This window comes from Planococcus citri, chromosome 1, assembly GCF_950023065.1.
Source record: "Planococcus citri chromosome 1, ihPlaCitr1.1, whole genome shotgun sequence".
In the NCBI taxonomy this organism is placed as follows: Eukaryota; Metazoa; Arthropoda; class Insecta; order Hemiptera; family Pseudococcidae; genus Planococcus; species Planococcus citri.
In genome coordinates this window covers 69,514,435-69,535,474 of record NC_088677.1, presented here as the reverse complement: position 1 = coordinate 69,535,474, position 21,040 = coordinate 69,514,435, and the positions used below count along the sequence as shown (strand labels likewise).

At 34.2% G+C, this 21,040-nt stretch overlaps 4 protein-coding genes across 4 annotated transcripts; 2 read left to right on the top strand and 2 right to left on the bottom strand.

Annotated features, from left to right (window-relative positions):
* The first annotated feature begins 612 nt into the window (after nucleotides 1-612).
* On the top strand, nucleotides 613-14,103 carry LOC135837107 (protein dissatisfaction-like). Its single transcript, XM_065352311.1, has 9 exons — nucleotides 613-657; nucleotides 8,375-8,500; nucleotides 11,966-12,081; nucleotides 12,425-12,598; nucleotides 12,722-12,823; nucleotides 12,925-13,052; nucleotides 13,137-13,230; nucleotides 13,538-13,684; nucleotides 13,779-14,103. The coding sequence occupies exons 2-9, from the start codon at nucleotides 8,391-8,393 to the stop codon at nucleotides 14,009-14,011; spliced, it is 1,104 nt and encodes a 367-aa protein (XP_065208383.1). The 5' UTR covers nucleotides 613-657; nucleotides 8,375-8,390; the 3' UTR covers nucleotides 14,012-14,103.
* Nucleotides 14,055-15,394, bottom strand: cni (protein cornichon). The gene is made up of 5 exons (XM_065352537.1): nucleotides 15,116-15,394; nucleotides 14,972-15,040; nucleotides 14,787-14,899; nucleotides 14,568-14,711; nucleotides 14,055-14,460 (listed from the first exon to the last, which is right to left on the bottom strand). Exons 1-5 carry the CDS (start codon nucleotides 15,194-15,196, stop codon nucleotides 14,427-14,429), a joined length of 441 nt encoding a protein of 146 aa, XP_065208609.1. The 5' UTR covers nucleotides 15,197-15,394; the 3' UTR covers nucleotides 14,055-14,426.
* A 323-nt stretch (nucleotides 15,395-15,717) lies between these two features.
* dpa (disc proliferation abnormal) lies at nucleotides 15,718-19,705 on the top strand. Its single transcript, XM_065352074.1, has 14 exons — nucleotides 15,718-15,898; nucleotides 15,989-16,265; nucleotides 16,339-16,508; nucleotides 16,573-16,779; nucleotides 16,848-17,082; nucleotides 17,143-17,385; nucleotides 17,459-17,687; nucleotides 17,765-17,959; nucleotides 18,038-18,214; nucleotides 18,285-18,372; nucleotides 18,458-18,736; nucleotides 18,808-19,049; nucleotides 19,120-19,351; nucleotides 19,421-19,705. The coding sequence occupies exons 2-14, from the start codon at nucleotides 15,992-15,994 to the stop codon at nucleotides 19,514-19,516; spliced, it is 2,667 nt and encodes an 888-aa protein (XP_065208146.1). The 5' UTR covers nucleotides 15,718-15,898; nucleotides 15,989-15,991; the 3' UTR covers nucleotides 19,517-19,705.
* Nucleotides 19,644-20,548, bottom strand: LOC135837371 (U6 snRNA-associated Sm-like protein LSm4). Its single transcript, XM_065352654.1, has 5 exons — nucleotides 20,395-20,548; nucleotides 20,288-20,329; nucleotides 20,117-20,215; nucleotides 19,857-20,040; nucleotides 19,644-19,781 (listed from the first exon to the last, which is right to left on the bottom strand). Exons 1-5 carry the CDS (start codon nucleotides 20,395-20,397, stop codon nucleotides 19,711-19,713), a joined length of 399 nt encoding a protein of 132 aa, XP_065208726.1. The 5' UTR covers nucleotides 20,398-20,548; the 3' UTR covers nucleotides 19,644-19,710.
* Nucleotides 20,549-21,040: the final 492 nt, after the last annotated feature.

Sequence of the window (21,040 nt, the reverse complement as noted above, 5' to 3'; positions counted from 1 at the left end):
TGATAACGAATTAAAACAATAATGAGAACTATGAGAAGGTCTCCGATGTTCATTTTTGACATTGATGTTCATTCTTGGCTCTTCGAGAGTAATTCAAAATTTCTGAAGAAACTTGAAAACTTGCGGGAGCTCTGAAAATGCTCAAAAATTGGTCTTATAGAATCTAAGTGTGCTAATTTTATTGGCTCAATTGACGAAAATGATCTAAATAAACTCGTTTCAAAATGCATAGGTACCTAAGTATATTTTTTCCTGAACTAAAAAATTTATTAATTCACGAAACTTAAAATTATAATTTCATGTATTTTTCACATTCGTGATAAAATATTCCAATCAATCCTAAACCTAAATTTAAAAATACCTCCCAAAAAAAAAAAAATAATAATAAACTAAGGGGAAAAATAGGTTACGTTAATTGGCTAAACCTTTGAACACGCGTGCAATCGTATCCTACGATCAGCGAATTTGTTAACGTTCAAGTCTACTCGCCAAGTTAATGATAGGGCAGTTAAAAGCCAACCCTTTTGCGGTTTCTATCCAATGGAAATTTCACAGGGTGTTCTCGGTGAATGTAGCTTCACCCTTACTGAATATCATTTGTAGTTCGAGTTATGCGTCGTGCTGTGCGAATTTCCATCTCGCGTATTAATATTTCAGGTAAGTGAAAATTTATCGTATTATTTTTATTCCTAAGCCGATTTATTATTATTTTTAACGCTTCGGAAATGAAGAGTGGAATTTTTTTAATTCTGGTTTTGTGTTGGTATAGGTATTTAAAAGTGGAAAATTGATAAGGATTTTTGGTCGGAAGTTGTGTGAAATTTATATGAATTTTGTGGTAAAATTTTGCTGATGAAATATGTTAAAGATGGGCTAAATTTCGTTTTGTGGTTATTTAAATTTTTATTTAAAGACTTTATTTGCCTATTACGTACATCTACGAGTATATTGAGTGATATCTAGTTCAGTTCCTGAAACGTCAACGTTCTTTCGGGTTGTGGTGTGAATATCTCCTGATCCTCTATACTTTTTTTTTATCGACTCATCTCGAACATCATTATTTCTATAATTTACATACAACTGGTGAAGAAAGGGTTACAATAGGCAGGCTGTCGATAAATAATTAATGTGCATCCCATCGATTCATCTCAATAGCTCTATCATTTTTTATACCAAGAGCTTGCAAATTTTTTCGATCATTTTCAACGCTTAATTATTGTATAATGATGGGAATTACAAGGATAACTGATTTTCAAATATTTCGGTGACTTGCGAATTCGTATATTGAGTTTAGGTTTACGAAAGGGTAGATATAGGTATGGTTCGAGATTCTTTTGTTACTTTTGTTGGGTGTTTCAAGAAGTGTTGCATAAATTTTGCGATAGGAGTGGAATTTATTTGTAGAAGGTTCGACTTCTTCAAATGTTTCTTTTTTTATAGTCAATTTGGCAATATTTCGATTTTTGTCCCATTTTGGCCCAGAATTTAATTCTCAAAAATTGACCGAGAATTTAAAAAAACATTTCAGCTCCTGAAACTTTAGAATGTCTGCTAATTGAAAATGTTTCTCCGAAGTGTTTTTTTTTGGAAAATCTTTGGCCGAACGGTTGTTGTTTGGTGAATTTTGAGGAATTTTTCTCTGAAATTTCCCTGAAAAACTATTCTTTGAAAATTATTGTCAAGCAAATTACTTTTCAAGATACTTATTTTTTGGACACATCTGTCTCAAAGTAATTTTTGCTGCGTGAATTTTTCTCTAAAATTACTCCGAAAAACTCATTTTTGGAAAAATTTGCCCAGAGAATTTCCCTGGAACGTTTTTTTCTGTAGAATTTTTTTAACGCTTCTTTTTGAGGAAAATATTTTTGTAGTATGTAATTCTTTAGAAATTCTTTTTTTCAAGAGTTCATTTAAAGAAAAATTTTCTTCACGCACGAAAGTTTTCCTTGGGATTTCCCAGAAATCTAAAACAATTTCTTCCGAGAGATTATTGGCCAAAAAAATTATTTTTCTTGAGAGAATTTTCTTCCAAGTTTACCTCCAGGAATTATATTCTCTGGATATGTAATTCTTTTTGCAATAGTTTTTTTGAGAAACGTTTTTTCTGGATTTACTCTGAAAAATTCATGGCCGGAGAAAAATTTCCGAGAAGCATTGGGAAAATTCAAGTTTTTCTCAACAGTTCTCTTTTGAAGGAAATTTTCCTCCATGACATCAAAATTTTTCCTCAAGGCACTTTTTTCAAAGAATTTTTTTTCATGATTTATTTTTTTCAACGAATTTTTTCCGAAGAATTTCTTCTACATATGTACAATCGCCTTGAAAATGTAACTTTTGGAATACTCTTTGTAGAAATGATTATTTACCTTGCTAACTTTTATCAATAAGGATTTTCTCGAGAGAATTCTCTGGAATGTTTCTCTCCGAACAAACTTTTTTAAAGAAATTTTTCTCTAAAAAAATTGTTTTGGTAAATTTTTTATTGGAACTTTCCTGAAAAACTCATCGTGATAAAACTTTTATGGAAATGGTTCCTTAAGAAAAGTATCCTTTTTCCAACGTTTTTTTTTTCAGTAGGTACAGTTTTTCTTACAATAATTTTTCCTTGGTTAATTTTGCTCTATTGCTCATTGCTCTGTAATATTGAATTGACTTTGGGAAGGTGATTCTTTGATTTTTTTTCTCAAGAAAAAGCTTCTTTTTTTTAGATTCAGATTAATTCAATTCAATCATTTATGAATAATATTTTAAGGAAAATATCAATTTCTGAAATTTGTTCTGAATTTACTGTTTCCTTATTCATCAAATATCTAAATGCTGTCTGCGCCAAAGGGGGCATAAAATATTTGAAATCAGTTTAAGGAGGAGGTTTAGATGTTTCCTTGGAATGTTTTGTAGTCGATGATCTGCAAACATCTCTGCCTTTTCCCCATCTTTACATATCCACTGGTTGAACTCATTTTTCAAGGGAGAGTTTTGGACCTCAGGATGTTTCAAACTCTTTGTAGCCTTTCACAATGTGTATTCTTTTTTTTCATTTGGACTCAATTCTTTCCAATACCACCTAAAGTTGTTTTGATTAAATTTTCTTATCTTCAAATTCAACTTACTGCTGATCCAAATTGAATATATTTTCATTTTTAGGTGTGCAATCGGTATGCCAAACACACCTAGCATTTCTTCTCTGTTATATGTACCTATGAGTTCCCTTATTTCAAATGGATAACTGTTTTCTTGAACATTTTCACATTCAACTTCCTCAGTTGTGATTTTTTCTGCTTTGCTTATAACATCTACGAAGTTTTGTGTTTTGTGTACCTATCAACTTCTTGTTTACAATAAGAGGTATTCAAATAAAAAAACAAGAATTCCAATTCAAGCTGCTTAAAGGTCACCTCCCCTGCTTTTACAACAGTGAGATTTTTTCTCTAATTCAGGTGAGTAGGGAGGGTGAGGCATGTCTGGAATCGCAAACTTTTCTAAGAACTCTCTCACAACACAAGCTGTATGTGGTCTTGCTTTTTGCATTGTTGAGGTGCAGTATCCAAGTGTCACCATGTCACCAATCTCAGGTCGCTTTCTTCTGATGTGAATGTGATATTGCAGCTATTACAGTACTTTGAGGTAGTAATTAGCATTCCCAGTAGTTTTATCAGGTATACCTGCCACTACTTAGTACTAGTAGACAAGGCCATGACAATCAAAGAATGAAACAATCATCAATTTTCCTGTCAATTTGACTGATGAACTCTATTGTGGTCTGAGAATCAACATGCTTCAGCTGAGATATTTCACATTTTGTTTTCAAATTCCAATATGATATGATATGCCCATGTTTTATCACAAGTGATTACTCTCTCTATAAAATTTGGGTCTTTTCTGAGCATTTCTTTCCATTTCAGACACTTTTGAACACATCCATCCATTTGTTCTTTTGTGAGATAATGGGGTACTTACCCATTTTGCACACATAATTATGAGCTTCAATTTGTTTTTTTGAGATGTTGTGTGCGGGTCCTACCAAGATGTTCATGATTTAGGCTGGCAACTAACAATTTGTTAGAAACATACAAATTCATTACTTAGGTACGACCTTAAAACATTATTGTAGGTAATAATTCGTTTATCATTGTCTATTGTTGCCTTTTATATTAGGTACTATAGGTTATGAGGCCAGCATGCTTCCATTGTACCATTCTGCTTTGATAGGAATTATTAGGATTAGAATTATTTTTACATTTCACATAGGTATCTACATTACAGAGTTCTTTGAAATTATCATCGTTGTCATTTTTGTTGTTTTCTGATAACTTCTAGTAAAAATCTAACAATATCTTTTTGTTGGTTATGAATAGGTTGAAATGGTCTAAATTTTTTTCAGTATCTTTAGAGCTTTCACTCCACTGTGGTATTAATACATACTAAGAGAAGCTTGTTTTCTGGTACAATAGGCTCCTCACATGACCAAATGGCTACCATTTCTGGTTATTTAAGTATCAAGTTGTAGTAGATGAAAAACAGTTTTATTAACAAAAATATCTTATTGCAAAATTGCAAACTAAATATAAACCAAATTAATTATACATAATGAAAAACAATAATGATAACAATTTCCATCCAAGGGAAGTAGGTACCTTATACTCTCTAAATTTGAAACAGTCAATTTCATTGCTTAGCAGTCACGACATTTTGCCTTTTTAAAGCAGTAGTTTTTTTTTTACTGCAAAACAGTGAAAAATTACTGAATTGGTCAGTAAAAAATCATTTTGACTGACCAATTCAGTAATTTTTCACTGTTTTGCAGTAAAAAAAAACTACTGCTTTAAAAAGGCAAAATGTCGTGACTGCTAAGCAGTGAAATTGACTGTTTCAAATTTAGAGAGTAGATTGTGTCTGTAAGAAAAGAACACCAGAAAGGAATCATCTTATGATATTCGGTGTTGCTAATTAATTCAGATAAGTACAAATTATTCATCTTTCAACAAGTTGAAGTCTGCATTAAACTGATTGGTGAGCTCAGTATCATCTTCTTGTACTGACTTGTTGCCATCTGAGAGAATGGCATTTTCCTCAACTGGTTCTCCTAAGTCGACATCATCAAAGATGTTACTTTTCATGTGATATAGGCCTTTCATCTAATATACTTACCTATCAACGTTGATTTGATCACTTATTTTGTTATTGTCAGCCATTTTGTTTTTATGATGATTAACAACTATGGGTGTCCAGCTGTCCACAGTCCAGTGAGTGGTTAGCAAAACTTCAGATTTAAATTATAACTGGGTACCTACTACTGGAAAAAAAATGTTCTGTGAAGGTGTTGCTGTTGCTTGTCTTTAAATTTGAAAGAGCAAATTGCTTTGTTTGGAATTAATGGTCAACATTTACTTTTGACAGTTTTGACCTTGGGAGTTGATAGAACATCAAACACTAAACAAAGTCACAAATTATGACTTTTTGCCTAACTTGCAAATTGAATAGCATGAATGAATTTCAATTTCAAAAACTTGTGATGAAAGAAATGATTATGGAGATGGATAGTACGAGAGGCGTTTCAAAATAAAGGGGACAAACCTGTATGGGAGGGGAACGGGGATAGTTAGGGTAATGGGGGCAACTGCATTTGAAAGCCCTTGGGATAGACTATCAGTATACTTACCAATTTTGAAGTATATTCGTCAAATGGGTGCCATGTAATACACTTTTAAAGATGAGCACTTGGAGCGAGATTGCCGCCAAGTGCAAGAAATATCGTGTTATACGTTTTTTTTTCAAATGTTAATAAATTGACCTAGAAAGCTGAAATTTTGGATACACCTTATTTTCGACCTGCCATATCAATTGGAAATGGTTTTGACCTGTTTTGAGCAGTTCTCAAGCCTCCAGTAGATTTTTAAAACTTGGGATTTCCATGAAATTTTGTGAAAATTTGAATTTCAAGTATCAATGATCTGCTGCAGGCACCAGAAATGCTCAAAAGGGCTTTACACCATTTCCAATCAATTTTGCAGGTCGAAAATATGGTACCTATACCTATATCTAAAATTTCAGCTTTATAGGTCATTTTTATAAAAAAAAAAAAAAAAAAAAAACATAACAGAATGATGCTTACACTTGGAGGCAACTTTGATTCTCACACTCATCACTAAAAGTGTACCTATTACACGGCACACCTTTGACCAAAACACTTCAAAATTGGTATATGTACTGGTAGTCTATACCGAGGGCTTTCAATTGCCGTTGCCCCCACTACCCTAACTATCACCGTTGCCCTCCCAGACTGTCTTGTCCCCTTTATTTTGAAACGCCCCTCATACTTACGTCTAAAAATGAACAAATTCTGTTATGATCAATTTTTTTCTACTCTGGAATTTAAAAAGATTTGAGAGCTTGAAAATTGGTAAATTTACAAACAAAATAAATAAATGAATAAATAAATAAATAAAATAAATAATTAATTAATTTTAAACTTCCAAATATGTACTTCAAAAATTTTAGAGTTGAATGTAAATCTATATCTGGCATCACATGCTGCCAAAACATTGAGACTGAACATTTTTTTATAGTTATGGTATAGGAAGCCGCTGTTACAAGGTGCTTGAATGTGGACATGTTTTCCATCCAGAGACCCCACACAGAAGGGCATATCCCAAAGATCATAGTATTCTTTTGCAATCCCTTTCCAGTACATACTCCAGTGTCATTTCATGTAGAGGCTTAAGATAACGCGGAGACAGCTCTGATGTAATGGCTCTGCAAACTTTGTGCACAACTGAACATGCCGTAGTTATGCCCCAATGCCAATCTATAGCTGCTTTAGTTAGGGAACTGCCATGAGCCAAGTAACTGAAGAATAAATTTCCTGATTGATATTATATTGGTAACTGGTAAAAAGGTTCAAAAAATATTTAAATTTCAGTTTACGAGATTGTAAATGCCAATCTTTCTTCCGGATAAATTGGTTGCCTTATGGATTTTTTTATGAAATGGTGCTCCACCAAGCTCAATAATTTTGCAAAAAGTGGCACACTCATTCTAGTCAACGTGAAGAATATTTTTAGATCTTTTTTGCAGAGAGGAAAGTTCTGTTGAAATAGCCATCTTCTTTTCTCATACGGTTGCTTGGTCTGACAGAATATCTGCGAGCAGCTATTATAGGTATGAGTAGTGCCACACCTAATGAGCCTTTAATAACAAAATTTGTTCATTTTTAGATGTAGGTACCTAAACCTATGTACTATTTATTCCGCCAATCATTTTTTTTATTACTATTTTTTGACATTGAAATTCATCAATATAGCTCCTTCAATTTGCAAGTTAGGCAAAAAGTAATACCTAATATTATGTGATTCTGTTTAGTTTTCAATTTTCTACCCACTCCCAAGGTCAAAAATGAATCACAACTATTGGTTTCGAAGAACGTAATTTGTCTCTTCAAACCTGAAGATAGGCAACTACTTCATCCAAAATATTTTCAATGGTAACTGGTTATATCCAAATCTGAAGTTTCGCTGACCTCTCACTGGACACCCTGTATGAGCGCCCTATTCCTAAGCAATCTATGTCCACCTGAATAGTGAATTCCAAAGTCAAAAGTCTGTTTACCTAACAGACGCCACGTTTCTCATATTTAGATAATAATCGGGTACCACTTGAATTATTACACGATACACGCTCGATCATTTGCAAGACCGGAAAGTAAGGTAGATAAATCTGGCCTAAATATTTAACAACGTCGACAGCAGCCAAAAATTAGTCGATTGACTGTACGTGGTCAAATGAGACATGATATAGAAAATTACAAAAGCCAACCCTCTCCGACAAAGGTGTGTAATTGAAGGTAAACACGCTCCGTTATGTTTTTTTTTCCCACTTACCAACCATATTACACATCATGTATATAAGGGTTGAAGGTCGTTTGTATTTAGGGTGTTGCATTGTGTTTTCATACACACGACGCAATCAACTGATAAACCGGTGTTTTGGTTCGCACATGAATAATAAATATCCGACTCCCTTCGCTCATTTCTTCATCGTGTGTCTTTTTGAACGTTCCGCTATACAAACAAGGTTTGTTTTTCGAGTTTTTTTTTCCTACACTATGGTCAAGTCAAAACGCCCCTTTTGACGAATACCACGCGTATATTATTACATACTCGTATAGGAGTTTATCGTGTAGTCGGCCAAATGTGTACAAAAATCGAGTATATCGTTAACGTGAATTTTTTATTTGACACTTGGCTGCTTTTTCTACAATATAGGTGCCCTCTATCTGTAGAGTGAGTGTATTTTTTGGTAGGTGTGTGCTGTGTAAGTGTGTATCTATCTATGTTTATTGATTTTTATTTATGAGTATTTTATGTCTATTGTGCAGGTGCCTCATCATACCTATGGACAAGGACGCTGTTTGTCACGTATGTGGCGATAAAGCTTCTGGTAAACATTACGGTGTTCCAAGTTGCGATGGATGTCGAGGATTTTTCAAAAGAAGTATTCGCAGGTATTCAATCGCCCTATGTGATGTGTTCCCGATTGGCAATTGAGGTCGTCAGATTTTGGGATATGACTATCAGAATAAATCTGACGACCTCAATTGCCAATCGGGTTGAGAAGCTTTTCAATTAGGGGTGGAAAGCGATTGGTGACAACATTTCGATGAGGTGTTGACAAATTGTGGCGGGAATGAGATTAAGACAGTCCTGCATATGAAAATAGGGGTATTGTACCCCCTCCCCCCGCTGATTCTCTGGGATACATTTTTTGTTTAAAGCAAACTAGTCAATAAAAATTGGCTTCAAAAGTATTGAAAAAATGATGACAATTTTGATTGACAGATCAGCTGAAATCGTAGTGCATTATTTGATTTTTGGTAGATTCTTGAAAATCACATTTTAGACCAAACATGAGCTGTAAAAGAAATCAAAATTTCACCAAATTGACCTAGAAAGCTGAAATTTGGAATAAACCCTACTTTCGACCTTTCAAATCTGATTGAAAATGGTTCTGAACCGTTTCGAATAGTTCTGGAGGCTCCAGCAGATTTTTGAAACTTGAAATTTCCACAAAATTACACCAAATGAAGTTGAAAAGTCAAAATTCACTCTGCATTTCGATTTCGATTCGCAGATGGTGGTTTCAAGTCGTTTTGAAGCCTAATCTCAAGATTTTATGGTGTTGTTTTGGAAACCTGAAATCCCCCCCCCCCATTTGCTGGAGGGTTCGAAACGGCTTAAAACCACCTGCAGTTGACTTGATAGAATGTTGAAATCAGAGTTCAGAGTGAAAATCGACTTTCCAACTTCATTTGATAAAATTTTGTGGAAATTTCATTCAAAAATGTGCTGGAGGTTTTCGAACTACTCGAGAAATGGTTCAAAACCGTTTCCAATCGATTTGGAAGGTCAAAAATGGTATGTACTTCAAATTTCAGCTTTGTAGGTCGATTAGGTGAAATTTTTCGTTTTCTTCTCATTTTTGGCCCAAATTTGACTTTCAAGAATTTCCAAAACCAAATCCAAAGAAGTTTCATCTTTTTGCTCAAGTTGAATCCTCGAAGGAAAATTTGAATGCCCCAAAACGCAGCATTCATTTTTTTAAAATTAAGTATCTTGACAACTCATTAGAAAAAATGTTTACATCACCACAAAAAGTATAATAAAGCAGGTTCACATGTCGTGAAGGTTTTTGATTTTGAAAAAATTCCAAGACTTCGACGAAGGTTTTAGCAAAGACATTAGACGTGTTCTTTTAACGGGGATTTTGGCAGATTTTTGAGAATGTGAATTTTGCCGGATTTAGAATCCACAAGAATCTGCTCGGGTAGCAGCTTTTGAAAATGGATTTTGGATTTTACTTCGAAAAAGAAGGCTTGCGGTTTTGAAAAATTGGTGAATGTAATCTCAAAAGTGTTGAAAAAAAGAGATTTTAAAAAACGTCCATAAATCCAGATTCTTGAAAATCTGCCAAAATCCGTGTAAAAAGAACACATCTATTGACTATGGCTTTAGCTAAAACTTTGGCGAAAGCTTCTGCAAAAACTTTGGTGAAAGCTTTGTTTGGTTACTCGAAATTCTTTGGACATGGAATCTGGAAATATTATTATCAATTTTTTACAAAAAGTTTCCAAAAATGAAGTATTGCTAAGAAATTGTAATTATTTATCATTTGTCGATTTTCATCAGTGTAAATTTTCAAAAAATGCAATTTCTTTGTAGGTATGTACCTAATTGCTCAAGTTTTTTCCAACTGCACAAGAATTTTTTGGTGTTGCCCAATTTGTGTGGAGAGCATGTTACGTGCCCCTGCCCCTGTGGTCTGAAACTTCCATTACAAACATTTTCTACTGTCCAAATTGATTTTTCAATTTTTTGGCGAGATTTTGAAAATGCAAAATTGACCATTTATGCTGTTATTCTCTCTTTAAAACAAAATCAGTGAAAATGACAAAAATTAGTCCAGAAGGTAAAATGACAAGCTCCTTTAAACCAAATTTTTCCCATTTCGGGCCATTCTAGACTCATGTGGAGCCTCTTGACCGACTTTTCGATTCCCCCAGAATTTATTAATTTATTGAGAGTGGTAAAAAATTATTTTTAGCTGCTAAAAATCGAGTTGTGGTTTATTATTTTAACCGTTTCGCCGAGTTTATATCTGCATTTAAGCTAATTTCCAGATAGATACCTACCAGAGAAACATTTTAAAAAACACACACACACATGATGTATTTGCTTGGAAATTGGCCCAAATGGTTAGTCTGAGTCAAATAGAGCAAATGTTCATTTTTCAGAAAAACTGCATGAAAGATCACGTCATCGGTGAACAAAAACCATCCAAGCCACCCAAAGGTATACTTTTTTCTGAGCTCAAAATTTCAACTTTTTAGCCCTTACAATTCGTTATTTTTTCCAACAGGTTAAAAAGTAATCAGCCACAACTCAATTTTTAGCTGCTCAAACAAATTTCCATGCCTTCTGGAAAAATTTAAAAATTCGGGAAAAATCAAAAATTGCTCTAGAAGGTCCAGAATTGCTCAAAATGGAAAAATAATCGAATCCTAGTGTTTCGTCTTAGACAAAATTCGACCATTCGTACAAATTTCAAAAGCTACAAACGGAGAATTTCTGATTTTTTTCATTTTTAGTAAGTAAAAAATATGCTGGTCGAAAAAGTATCTGGAAAGTCTGGAGAAATTGAAAATCGTGCTGAAGGTTCCAGAATGAATTAGAATGATGAAATTTGTTTCGAAGAAATTGTTATTGGCTTCAGCTTCTGGACTAATCGCCAAAGACGGTCGATTATGAATTTTCAAAAATTCGCCTAAAATTGAAAAATCACTGTGGGCAGCTGAGATTTTGTTTATGTTGGCTACAGATCTCACTCTTTCCAAAAATCCATCGTTTGCGGACACTTCATGAGATTCCCTAGTAAACCTTTTTCAGAACTGCCCCAAACATTCCAAAATCGAAGTTTTTATGGTTCATCTTTTCAGGTAGGAAAGAGGGAGGAGGGGGTGAAACAAAGCACTGCACGAATTCAAATAACGTGAGGCTAGTCTCAACAAACCTACCTCCTTATTCATTCTCAATTCCACCACCCATCTTTCATTTCCACCTTTATATGTAGGTACCTACTTGCATAAAAATGGGGAAAAATCCCACAAAGAACACTCAAATGAATAATCTCAAATGAATTGATAAATCTGGAAAAAAATTCCCTCTCAGAATTAATAGTAAAAAAATATAAAATTTGAATGCATTAAAATAAAAAATCCCATTTGAATCAACATACGTAGGTACATAAATGAATAAAAATGTAAAAAAAATGGTTAAAATTAAGTGTTAGATATTTACCTATTCTATTTCCGTCAAAAAAAAAAAAATCAGTCGCCTGTTTGCTTTTTGTCTCACTGCTAAATGCTTACACTGACATTTTAAACCCCAAATTAATTTCCATTTAAAAAAAACAGGAACCTAGAATACACGTGTAAAGAAGGAGGCAATTGTTTAATAGACGTGACTCGTCGAAACCAGTGCCAAGCCTGCCGATTCGCCAAATGTTTAAGAGTTAATATGAAAAGAGATGGTAAGAATATTGCAAAATACTCGTATACGATGGATATTGTTAGCCTATTGATACGTATTCTTTATGTATAATGTTCATCGTCAGCCCAACTTGGCCAAATACCACATACTTATATTTTCTGTAAACATATTGTTCGTGTACTTGAAAAGGGTACTCTACAATGTAGCACATACTCGATACACATCATGTGTCAAAACCACAAGCGTTCTTCCCATCAATTAATACGTTTTAGTCGTAAATAAACATTGTATTTACTTGGATCGTGTTTCCTATACTTTTACTCAAGTATATAAGATCGCTACCGAAGAGTACCTATATGCTTTTTTGCTTGATTTTTTTTTAGCTGTACAACACGAGAGAGCTCCTAGAACGAGTAATTCAACTATTGAAGAATATAGTACCCATTTGCCTTCATCTTCGGTTACCTGGGATCTAACTGTAATACCTCAATCGCAAAGTGTTTATCAGAATTTTATACCGTATCATCCTCCGTATATTGTGCCTCAAAATGTAGCAGGTGAGTAAATTAGGAAACATAATAGATCATTATTATTTATTGATTGATGATTGATGGTGAGATATTAAAATAATGTAGGTACCTACACATATGATTATTTCATTTTTTTTTTTTTTTTTACAGCTTTACAAACTACCATTGGTTCCAGTAATTTTTTAAAAAGTCGTCATTATGGTAATGAAAACGAAGTAACGAGTTCAGAAGAAATTCGCAATCAAAATAATGGTAAACGTAAAGGAGTGTTCAATTCAGTACCTACAATAATGTTAAACATGTTAAATTCTTTTTTTTAACCTATTTGTTTTATTATTTTTTTTTAAATACAGAAGGAACCTCCTCAGTTTATGCTCCATTTTCTGTGAATTATATTTTATCCAAAGATATAAACGAATGTGCTTTAAAAATATTGACCTTTACCATCAAATGGACTAAAAGTATACCATCATTTTTACAGGTTGGTAATTGAGAATCAGTTTCGTTTACTCATCACTTTTATCAGCTATTATCTGAGTCAGCACATTTTTGTCTTATGTTACAGTTGAACGAAAGAGATAGAAGAACATTGTTAATTGAAACGTGGAATGAATTATTCATTCTGAACTCTATTCAGTGGTCGTTTTCTATTTACGATGGTAGGTAATTGATTAGTTTTCTTCGTTGAACATTTTTCGAAAAAAAGATTCATGTCTGAACAGTTGTGAAAGTTGTTCCTCTTTATCCAAAAATTAGCTGTAATATCTTTGAAATTCTCGTTTGTGTTCTTTGTTTCCGTTCTCATCTGATGAAATCCTGATCTCAAGAGAATAGGTAGAAAAGTACCTGATTGAAAATTCCAAGATTCTCTTTTCCCCTCTGTTCGCGACCTCGTAATTTATTTGATTGATTTACCATACCGAACATTGTTATATGATTCAAGTAAGTTTATGTGAACTTTTACAGGCCTGTTGAGCTGCGCAAATTACGCCCAGAATTCTAAACTGCACGAATTCCAAAAAAAGCTCAAAGATATTACAATTCGTTTCCACTCGTTACAAATAGACTACACCGAATTCGCCTGCCTGAAAGCTCTAACATTATTCAAACCAGGTAAGTTCGCGGTTAATTAATCGCAAAAAAGATAAGATACGAAACACTGCGCACTGACAATAAGACTCGTTCTGACGTAAAACGTGATTTACAGATGCTCAAAATTTACACGATAGATTTCACGTTGAAGTGTTACAAGACCAAACTCAAATGATGCTTCACGAGTATTGCGCCATCAGACAAAATACCCGATTTGGTAAATTATTATTATTGTTAAAATCATTGGGTTCTTTCGACAGTCGTACTACCGAAAAGCTGTTCTTCGATGATGAAAAAACTGGAGGTATTTGTGTAAAAAACATCATATTAGAAACATGTCGACCTTAGGACAATATACGCTGACTCAGAACTATAATAAACTCGAGATAACTACGTTATGTACATTTTTTTTATTAACAGAATAAAACTAATCAACGTTTCTTTTTTTTTCAACTTACAAAAAAATCAACCCAAGTGAATCAAGTTTACAAGTACTGAAGGATGAAAAAAAAATCCCGTTTAAAATAAACTTTTAAATACACGAGAAAGTTTAACAAACTTATAAAATAGTAATTCCCGGTGTACGTACACACAATACATAAGTTTTCCTTAATAAATAAGAGAAAAATTTAAAAATAAATTAAAAATGGACATAAGTAAAACCACTAAGGCGACGATTATAGACACGGTGTAACATTGTTACTTGAATTGTTATAAAAAACATATAAGCGTACGAGGTAATAATGTTTCTAATTCTAATTATTCATCCAGGCACCGTGATCAGCGAATTTATCATTCTGCGAAGCAAACAAAATAAAAATATGACGATCACGATTAAATTCAAGGCTAAGTGACAAAAGTGTGATGTGTGATGGTTATTATAAGATTAAATTAATTGTCTTACCCGTATAAGTAGTAGAAGAAGGTAATCAAATAGAAGCCTAATTTAACCCAACCTTCCATTTGACATTTTGAAAGAGTATCGGCGTTCATAATACATGTTGGGTCGTATAAACCGAAGCCGGACATCGTTGGACGGGTTCTATACCTGCGAATGAGAGTAATTTTTTAGAAATACTTCATCTTGAAATGAATTCGATCAGTTGAGAACAATATTATTCACCTGTTAATGTGGTAAGCGATTAACGGAATGTTTATAAATAACGCCACCCATTGACCGGAGAACAAAAACAAGAAATTGAAAAATATATGCAGAATGTACTCCGGAAGAACGAGCTGTGAAACACACGAGAAGTGAATTAATGCGATGATATTTTAAAATAGAGATCTTCGAATAGAGTCACTTACAGGATTTAAGCTGTTACACTGATCTATAGGGTTCTTGTAGTCGGTTTTTAGTTCATCGAAAGCGACCACCTGGAAAACAAACGACATATTTCAATACACTGAAGCGAATTCCACATTTGTGAGGTAATTTCTACGAATACTTACGTGAAATATAGCGAAAAATATAAGAAATGCGTCCACTATCAATGCAACAATGTACGAAAATACAGGAAAACTGAAAGCCATTTTTGGATTACTCTGGCACCGGAAACATTACATTGAAATGAAAAAAGGTTACGTTGATGTTCGGCTAGATAATTAGGCAATTTGGAAAAGATAATAGTCGCGAAATTGAATAATTATCCTTCAAATTAGATGTAAATTTTGAAGAGGATTGAGTTCGAAATTCATTGTATCATTGTTGAAAAATTCTCGAAAATAAATCCGAACAACGACACATACTCGAAAATCAACAAGGTTGGTTTTGAGAAAATCTTGTTTCTTAAAATACTAAAAATAGAATTTCGAATTTTTTGGGAAATTTTCAGTTTTTTGAAATTTATTCTGATAAAATATGGTTCTCAGTATTCATTTTGAGGATTTTTATTTCAAATTATTTGAAAAATTCAGTATATTCGTCAAAAATTGCCAAAAAAAACACCCGGAATTTTTATTCGTGCTGCAGAAATTTGTTTCTTCAAAAAGCCAAAAAGTTGAACAAAGTTGCATACCTGTGTGTTTATTGTGTTTGAAAGTTGTCAAAACATTTTTGCCGCCGGAATCTTTTCATCCTCATTATTTTCTTTCTTTTATCTTGTGAATTAATTGATATTTTTAATGATAATTAACGACTGTATTGCATTCCGTTTTAGTAATTTTTATGTGTTGTGCCATTGTTAATTTCTCGTGTTCACGTTTTAAGTTATAAGAGTCCGAAAAGTACCTGAAGTAAGTACCATAACACTCACTTTGAGAAACACATCAGATATCTCACCTTATCCGGCTTCATAATAACTTGGATTTTTGTGAATTCAACAGAATATGAGCAGTCCTCGCAGTCAACCACCTCGTACTCCGGAACGTAGATCGGAAAATGACGGTTCTCTGACTCCCAGAAGAAACACACCTCGTAGTCAAAGACGACAAAATGGTCATGTCAACGGTGACGCGAATATACGAACACCTTCGAGTAGAAATACTACACCGTCTCGTCGACGAGTACCGGGTACTTCTGAACGAGATCATGTATCAGCTTCTGAAGCTGATCCAACATCACAGCCTCAGAACGCTCCTTTCAGTAGCCCATTCCATCAAGGTATGAATTTTGGATCATGAACGTATTTCTAGTCTTTGTGAACTTGGTGTAAATCTTGTGTTTTATGGCTTAGGTATGAGCGAAATAGATCTTAGTTCGCCGATGAATTATGGTACCCCGAGTTCTGTCGGATCGACTAGATCGACTCGGTCTGGTTTGAGAGGAACGCCAATGCGTCAGCGTCCTGATATACGAACCGACCGCAGAGTTCGACAAGTCAACTTGGCTTTTGATCAAATTAACGTAAGTTGTTTCGATTCGTTTGTGTTTGTTTTGAAATCGATTTATTGAATGTGTTTGGTTGCAGGAAGAAGAAGAAGGCGTCATTAGCCAAAGCTCTGAGTCGGATGCTGCTCCTAACTTCGTTATTCTAGGAACCAATGTAGTTATTAGTAAATGTAAACTGAAATTCAAACGGTTTATCGTGGAGTTTGTCGAAGAATCTCCGGCTGAAGATGAAATATCCGAAGAAATCGATAGAACTTTACCTCTGTACATGCAGAAACTCGAGGAGGTGAGTGTAATTTTGAATTTTTCTCGAAAAATGATCTGGAGTTGATAATAATACGTTCGTTGAATTAGATTCGTGTCCTGGAAGAGCCATTCTTGAACGTAAATTGCGCCCATTTGGAATCATTCGACGCCGATTTATATCAACAGTTGATATGCTATCCTCAAGAAGTAATCCCCGCTTTCGATATGGCTGCCAACGAAATGTTTTTCGAGAAACACCCTGCTGCTGTGTTAGAACATCAGATCCAAGTTCGTCCTTACAATTCTCGTAAAACGAAGAATATGAGAGCTTTGAATCCCGAAGGTAATATTTTTAATTGATTTCTCTTACGTGGTGTGATACTAAAGATCAATTTTTCCCCAGATATCGATCATTTGATTACGATCAGTGGCATGGTTATAAGAACCAGCAACCTTATCCCAGAAATTCGCGAGGCATTTTTCAAATGCATTGTGTGTTCATTCGTGACATCTGTTACAATCGAAAGAGGATACATAAATGAACCTACGTTGTGTTCAAGTTGCTCGACCAATCATTGTTTTCAATTGGTCCATAATCGATCCCAGTTCACTGATAAACAAGTGGTTAAATTACAAGAATCTCCTGGTAAGCTTGAAATGGAAATTTTACTGTCATTTGTACGAGTATTCTGAAACTAATTAGGTTGTGGGAATTACAGACGACATTCCGGCTGGTCAGACTCCTCATACTGTAATGTTGATGTGCTATAATGATATGGTGGACGCTGTACAACCCGGTGAACGTGTCACTATTACTGGTATTTATCGAGCTGTTCCGATCCAAGTTAATCCTCGAGTCAGTAACGTGAGATCCATTTACAAAACTTACATCGACGTGGTACATTTCAGAAAATTAGACGAGAAAAGATTATACGTTAATGAAGAAGGGTGAGTTTCTGCTTTAGAAGAAACACATTAGACGTCTATTTATAAAATATTAATCTGTCATTTTGATCTGTTCGTAGAAAACTGCATCAATTCCCTCCTGAAAAAATCGAACAAATACAAGAATTGTCGAAAAAAGACGACATCTACGAACGTCTTGCTCGAGCACTGGCTCCGTCGATTTACGAAAACGATGATATCAAGAAAGGTATCTTGTTGCAATTATTCGGTGGCACTAGAAAATCATCTGAGCATACCGGTCGTGGAACTTTCAGGTAATTATTCGTTCACCGGAATATTTCCCATGTAAAAATCTTACCAACGAAGGTGCTAATTGCTCGAATATTTTACAGGGCTGAGATCAATATTTTATTATGCGGTGATCCTGGTACGAGTAAATCGCAATTATTGACCTACGTTTACAATTTGGTGCCTCGTAGTCAGTATACGAGTGGTAAAGGATCATCTGCTGTGGGTTTGACAGCGTATGTAACCAAAGATCCTGAAACCAGACAACTTGTTTTGCAAACGTAAGAATACTGGAATATTTTTAGTCGTATTTTTCAACAGTCTGTGTGTAAAAAAATTTTTTAATTTCAGGGGAGCTTTGGTTTTGGCTGATAATGGTGTTTGTTGTATCGACGAGTTTGATAAAATGAACGATTCTACGAGAAGTATTTTGCACGAGGTAAATATCGATTCCGAAAATGATTTCAGCCCTCTCTTCCGTTTTCAAAAATCAAAAAAGTAATTTTGAATTTGCCCCGTTACAGGTTATGGAACAACAAACGCTAAGTATTGCGAAAGCCGGTATTATTTGTCAATTGAACGCTCGTACATCGATTTTAGCTGCAGCTAATCCATGCGAATCGCAATGGAACAAGAATAAGACAATTATTGACAATATCATGTTACCTCATACTTTATTGTCGAGATTCGATCTTATATTCTTGATGCTCGATCCACAAAGCGATCAATTCGATCGTAGATTAGCCTGGCATTTAGTCTCCCTGTACCACAGACGTAACGAAGAAGACGAGGAAGAATTAATGGTAAAGAATGCACCATTCGAAATGACTCATTTATTGAAGCGTTTCTAATCGTGTTATTTCTCTTTTTGAAGGATATGAGCATTTTAAAAGATTACATCGCCTACGCTAAAGAAAACATTCATCCTCGTTTGAACGAAGCAGCATCTCAAAGACTGGTGACTTTTTACGTAGAAATGAGAAAATTGGGTAGTGGTCGTGGTCAAGTATCTGCGTATCCTAGACAGCTCGAATCATTGATTCGATTAGCAGAAGCGCATGCTAAAATGAGGTTATCTTCTATAGTCGACGTTCCCGATGTCGAAGAAGCTTTCAGGTATGAACTTATAACTTTCTAGATTAATTTTCATACATTCGGGGTTTAAATTCGTGTATTTTTGCCACAGATTACATCGCGAAGCTTTGAAACAATCAGCCACAGATCCACTTACCGGTAGAGTAGACGTTAGTATTTTAACAAGCGGTGTCAGCACAGCTGCCAAAGAAAAACAACGCTTGGTCACCGTCGAGTTGAATAAAGTTGTCGTTCAGTTGAAAAAGAAATATAAAAACGATACCGATGCGGTCACCGTCGAAAGGCAAGAATTACTCGCCGGATTAAAAGAAAGAAGTCACGAGGTAAGTTGATTAGATAAATCTACGAACGATTTCGAAAATATTCATGATTGATATTTCATTCTGTTTCAGCCAATCACCGATGAATTATTTGCCAAGTGTATGAAAGATTTAGAAGACGATAACATCATCAAGATTTTAACAAGAACTAGAATCAAACTTATCTAAGCTTCAGGATTTAGCAGGTATGGAAGAAAAAGGAGAATAATGTTGAGATTTTAACCGGAGGAATGAGCATCGAGTGAAGTTACTTAAGCGTACAAAATAAACTAAAAAGCTCAACGAATAAGACAGATAATATCGATAGTATTTATTTTTTTTATATACATACTTTTTAATAAAAATATTTAACGATTACACGATTAATTCTTTTTGGGATATGGGTTATGTCGAACAACACCTCCGGTCGTTTTGCCTCGTCCTCCCAAAGATCCTGCGAAACATACCCAAAAATTATTATTATCTACGCAGGAAGTATTCAATAACGAGGATATCAGCGAACAAATACCTCTAGGTGCGTTTCTTCCACGTTGTCCGGGAGCTCCACGTCCAGGTCGGCCATCTCCGCGAGCTTTTTGTTTAGTTACCATGTCTTCTTTCATCATATCGATTACTTCGTCCGGTATTCTAATATATTTTATAGTTATTCCTCGAATGTAACATTCCGGCATTCTCCAAAATTTATCTCCATCCTATAAAGACAAAGTTGTAGGTTGAATCACTGCAGAAACTAACACAATCTTCGAGTACTGAGTATTCGAAACTTACTCGAGATGTGCAGATTACTTCACGTAAATTTATGTTCATCCAACTATCACAGCATACTAAATGTCCGTTATATGTTTCTCCATTCTTTAATTCGACCAACTATAGAATAATTATTAATTAGAAACATAGTTAATCGAGTATTACTTGTTTTTATTGCAGGAATATACTCACCATGGGATGGTTTTGAGCAGTTTTCAACAACGATAGCGGCAACTGAAACACAACGTCTTGGTCAAATTCAAGCTTCGGGAAGGTAAAATATGGATAAAGTTACTCACCATTTTGACGTAAATGAAGTTTTAATCATTAAATATATTATAAATCTACGATAATTAATTAAAAATCTCAATTCCACATTATTTTTTGCATTATCAATCAAAATTTTTCCGGTAAACAAGTAAACAACAATGAATAAATGTTGCCAACTCACTTTGTATAATTGGCTAAAAAATCATTTTTATGCAGAAAAATTTGTTTTTGCTCGAAATTTGGGTGTTTTTGTCGTCGAATTTTACTTTTAAATCAAATTAAGTAATTTTTCAAAAAAATATACGTTTTTAATTCGAGTTAATGTTAAACGTAGCAAGTTGAAGAATGAAGATTATCCGTGAGAAATTTACGTTCTAGTTTTTGGTAGCTATGAATAAATGCGATTGGCTGAAAAATTTCCGGAACGAAACGAATCAACACGAAGTACCCGATTCAACGTTCGGTTTCTTGGAAAAACCGGTAAGGTTGAAGTTGAACCGGATAGAGCTTTAGCTCGATATTTAATATTTTCCATTGTTTTAATGAATTAATTGACGAATTTGTTCAGTTTCAGTGTATTTATTTCGACAATTCAATCAATGTAGGTGGATTTATAAGAAGGTAATATTCATAATTCGTAGGGCTAGGATTTTTATGCAAATGCTTGTCTGAATG

Excerpts from the sequence above, each read along its gene's own strand:
- LOC135837107 (XM_065352311.1), top strand. The coding sequence starts at position 8,391 with ATGGACAAGGACGCTGTTTGTCACGTATGTGGCGATAAAGCTTCTGGT. Across the intron at positions 13,231-13,537 it reads GTCGTTTTCTATTTACGATG|GCCTGTTGAGCTGCGCAAAT; the intron begins GTAGGTAATTGA and ends GAACTTTTACAG. Across the intron at positions 13,685-13,778 it reads TCTAACATTATTCAAACCAG|ATGCTCAAAATTTACACGAT; the intron begins GTAAGTTCGCGG and ends CGTGATTTACAG.
- dpa (XM_065352074.1), top strand. The coding sequence starts at position 15,992 with ATGAGCAGTCCTCGCAGTCAACCACCTCGTACTCCGGAACGTAGATCG. Across the intron at positions 17,386-17,458 it reads TAAATTACAAGAATCTCCTG|ACGACATTCCGGCTGGTCAG; the intron begins GTAAGCTTGAAA and ends TGGGAATTACAG. Across the intron at positions 17,688-17,764 it reads TTATACGTTAATGAAGAAGG|AAAACTGCATCAATTCCCTC; the intron begins GTGAGTTTCTGC and ends ATCTGTTCGTAG.
- cni (XM_065352537.1), bottom strand. The coding sequence starts at position 15,196 with ATGGCTTTCAGTTTTCCTGTATTTTCGTACATTGTTGCATTGATAGTG. Across the intron at positions 14,900-14,971 it reads AGTGTAACAGCTTAAATCCT|CTCGTTCTTCCGGAGTACAT; the intron begins GTAAGTGACTCT and ends TGTGTTTCACAG. Across the intron at positions 14,712-14,786 it reads ATCGCTTACCACATTAACAG|GTATAGAACCCGTCCAACGA; the intron begins GTGAATAATATT and ends TCTCATTCGCAG.
- LOC135837371 (XM_065352654.1), bottom strand. Across the intron at positions 20,041-20,116 it reads AAGTAATCTGCACATCTCGA|GATGGAGATAAATTTTGGAG; the intron begins GTAAGTTTCGAA and ends TTGTCTTTATAG. Across the intron at positions 19,782-19,856 it reads TGGAAGAAACGCACCTAGAG|GATCTTTGGGAGGACGAGGC; the intron begins GTATTTGTTCGC and ends TATGTTTCGCAG.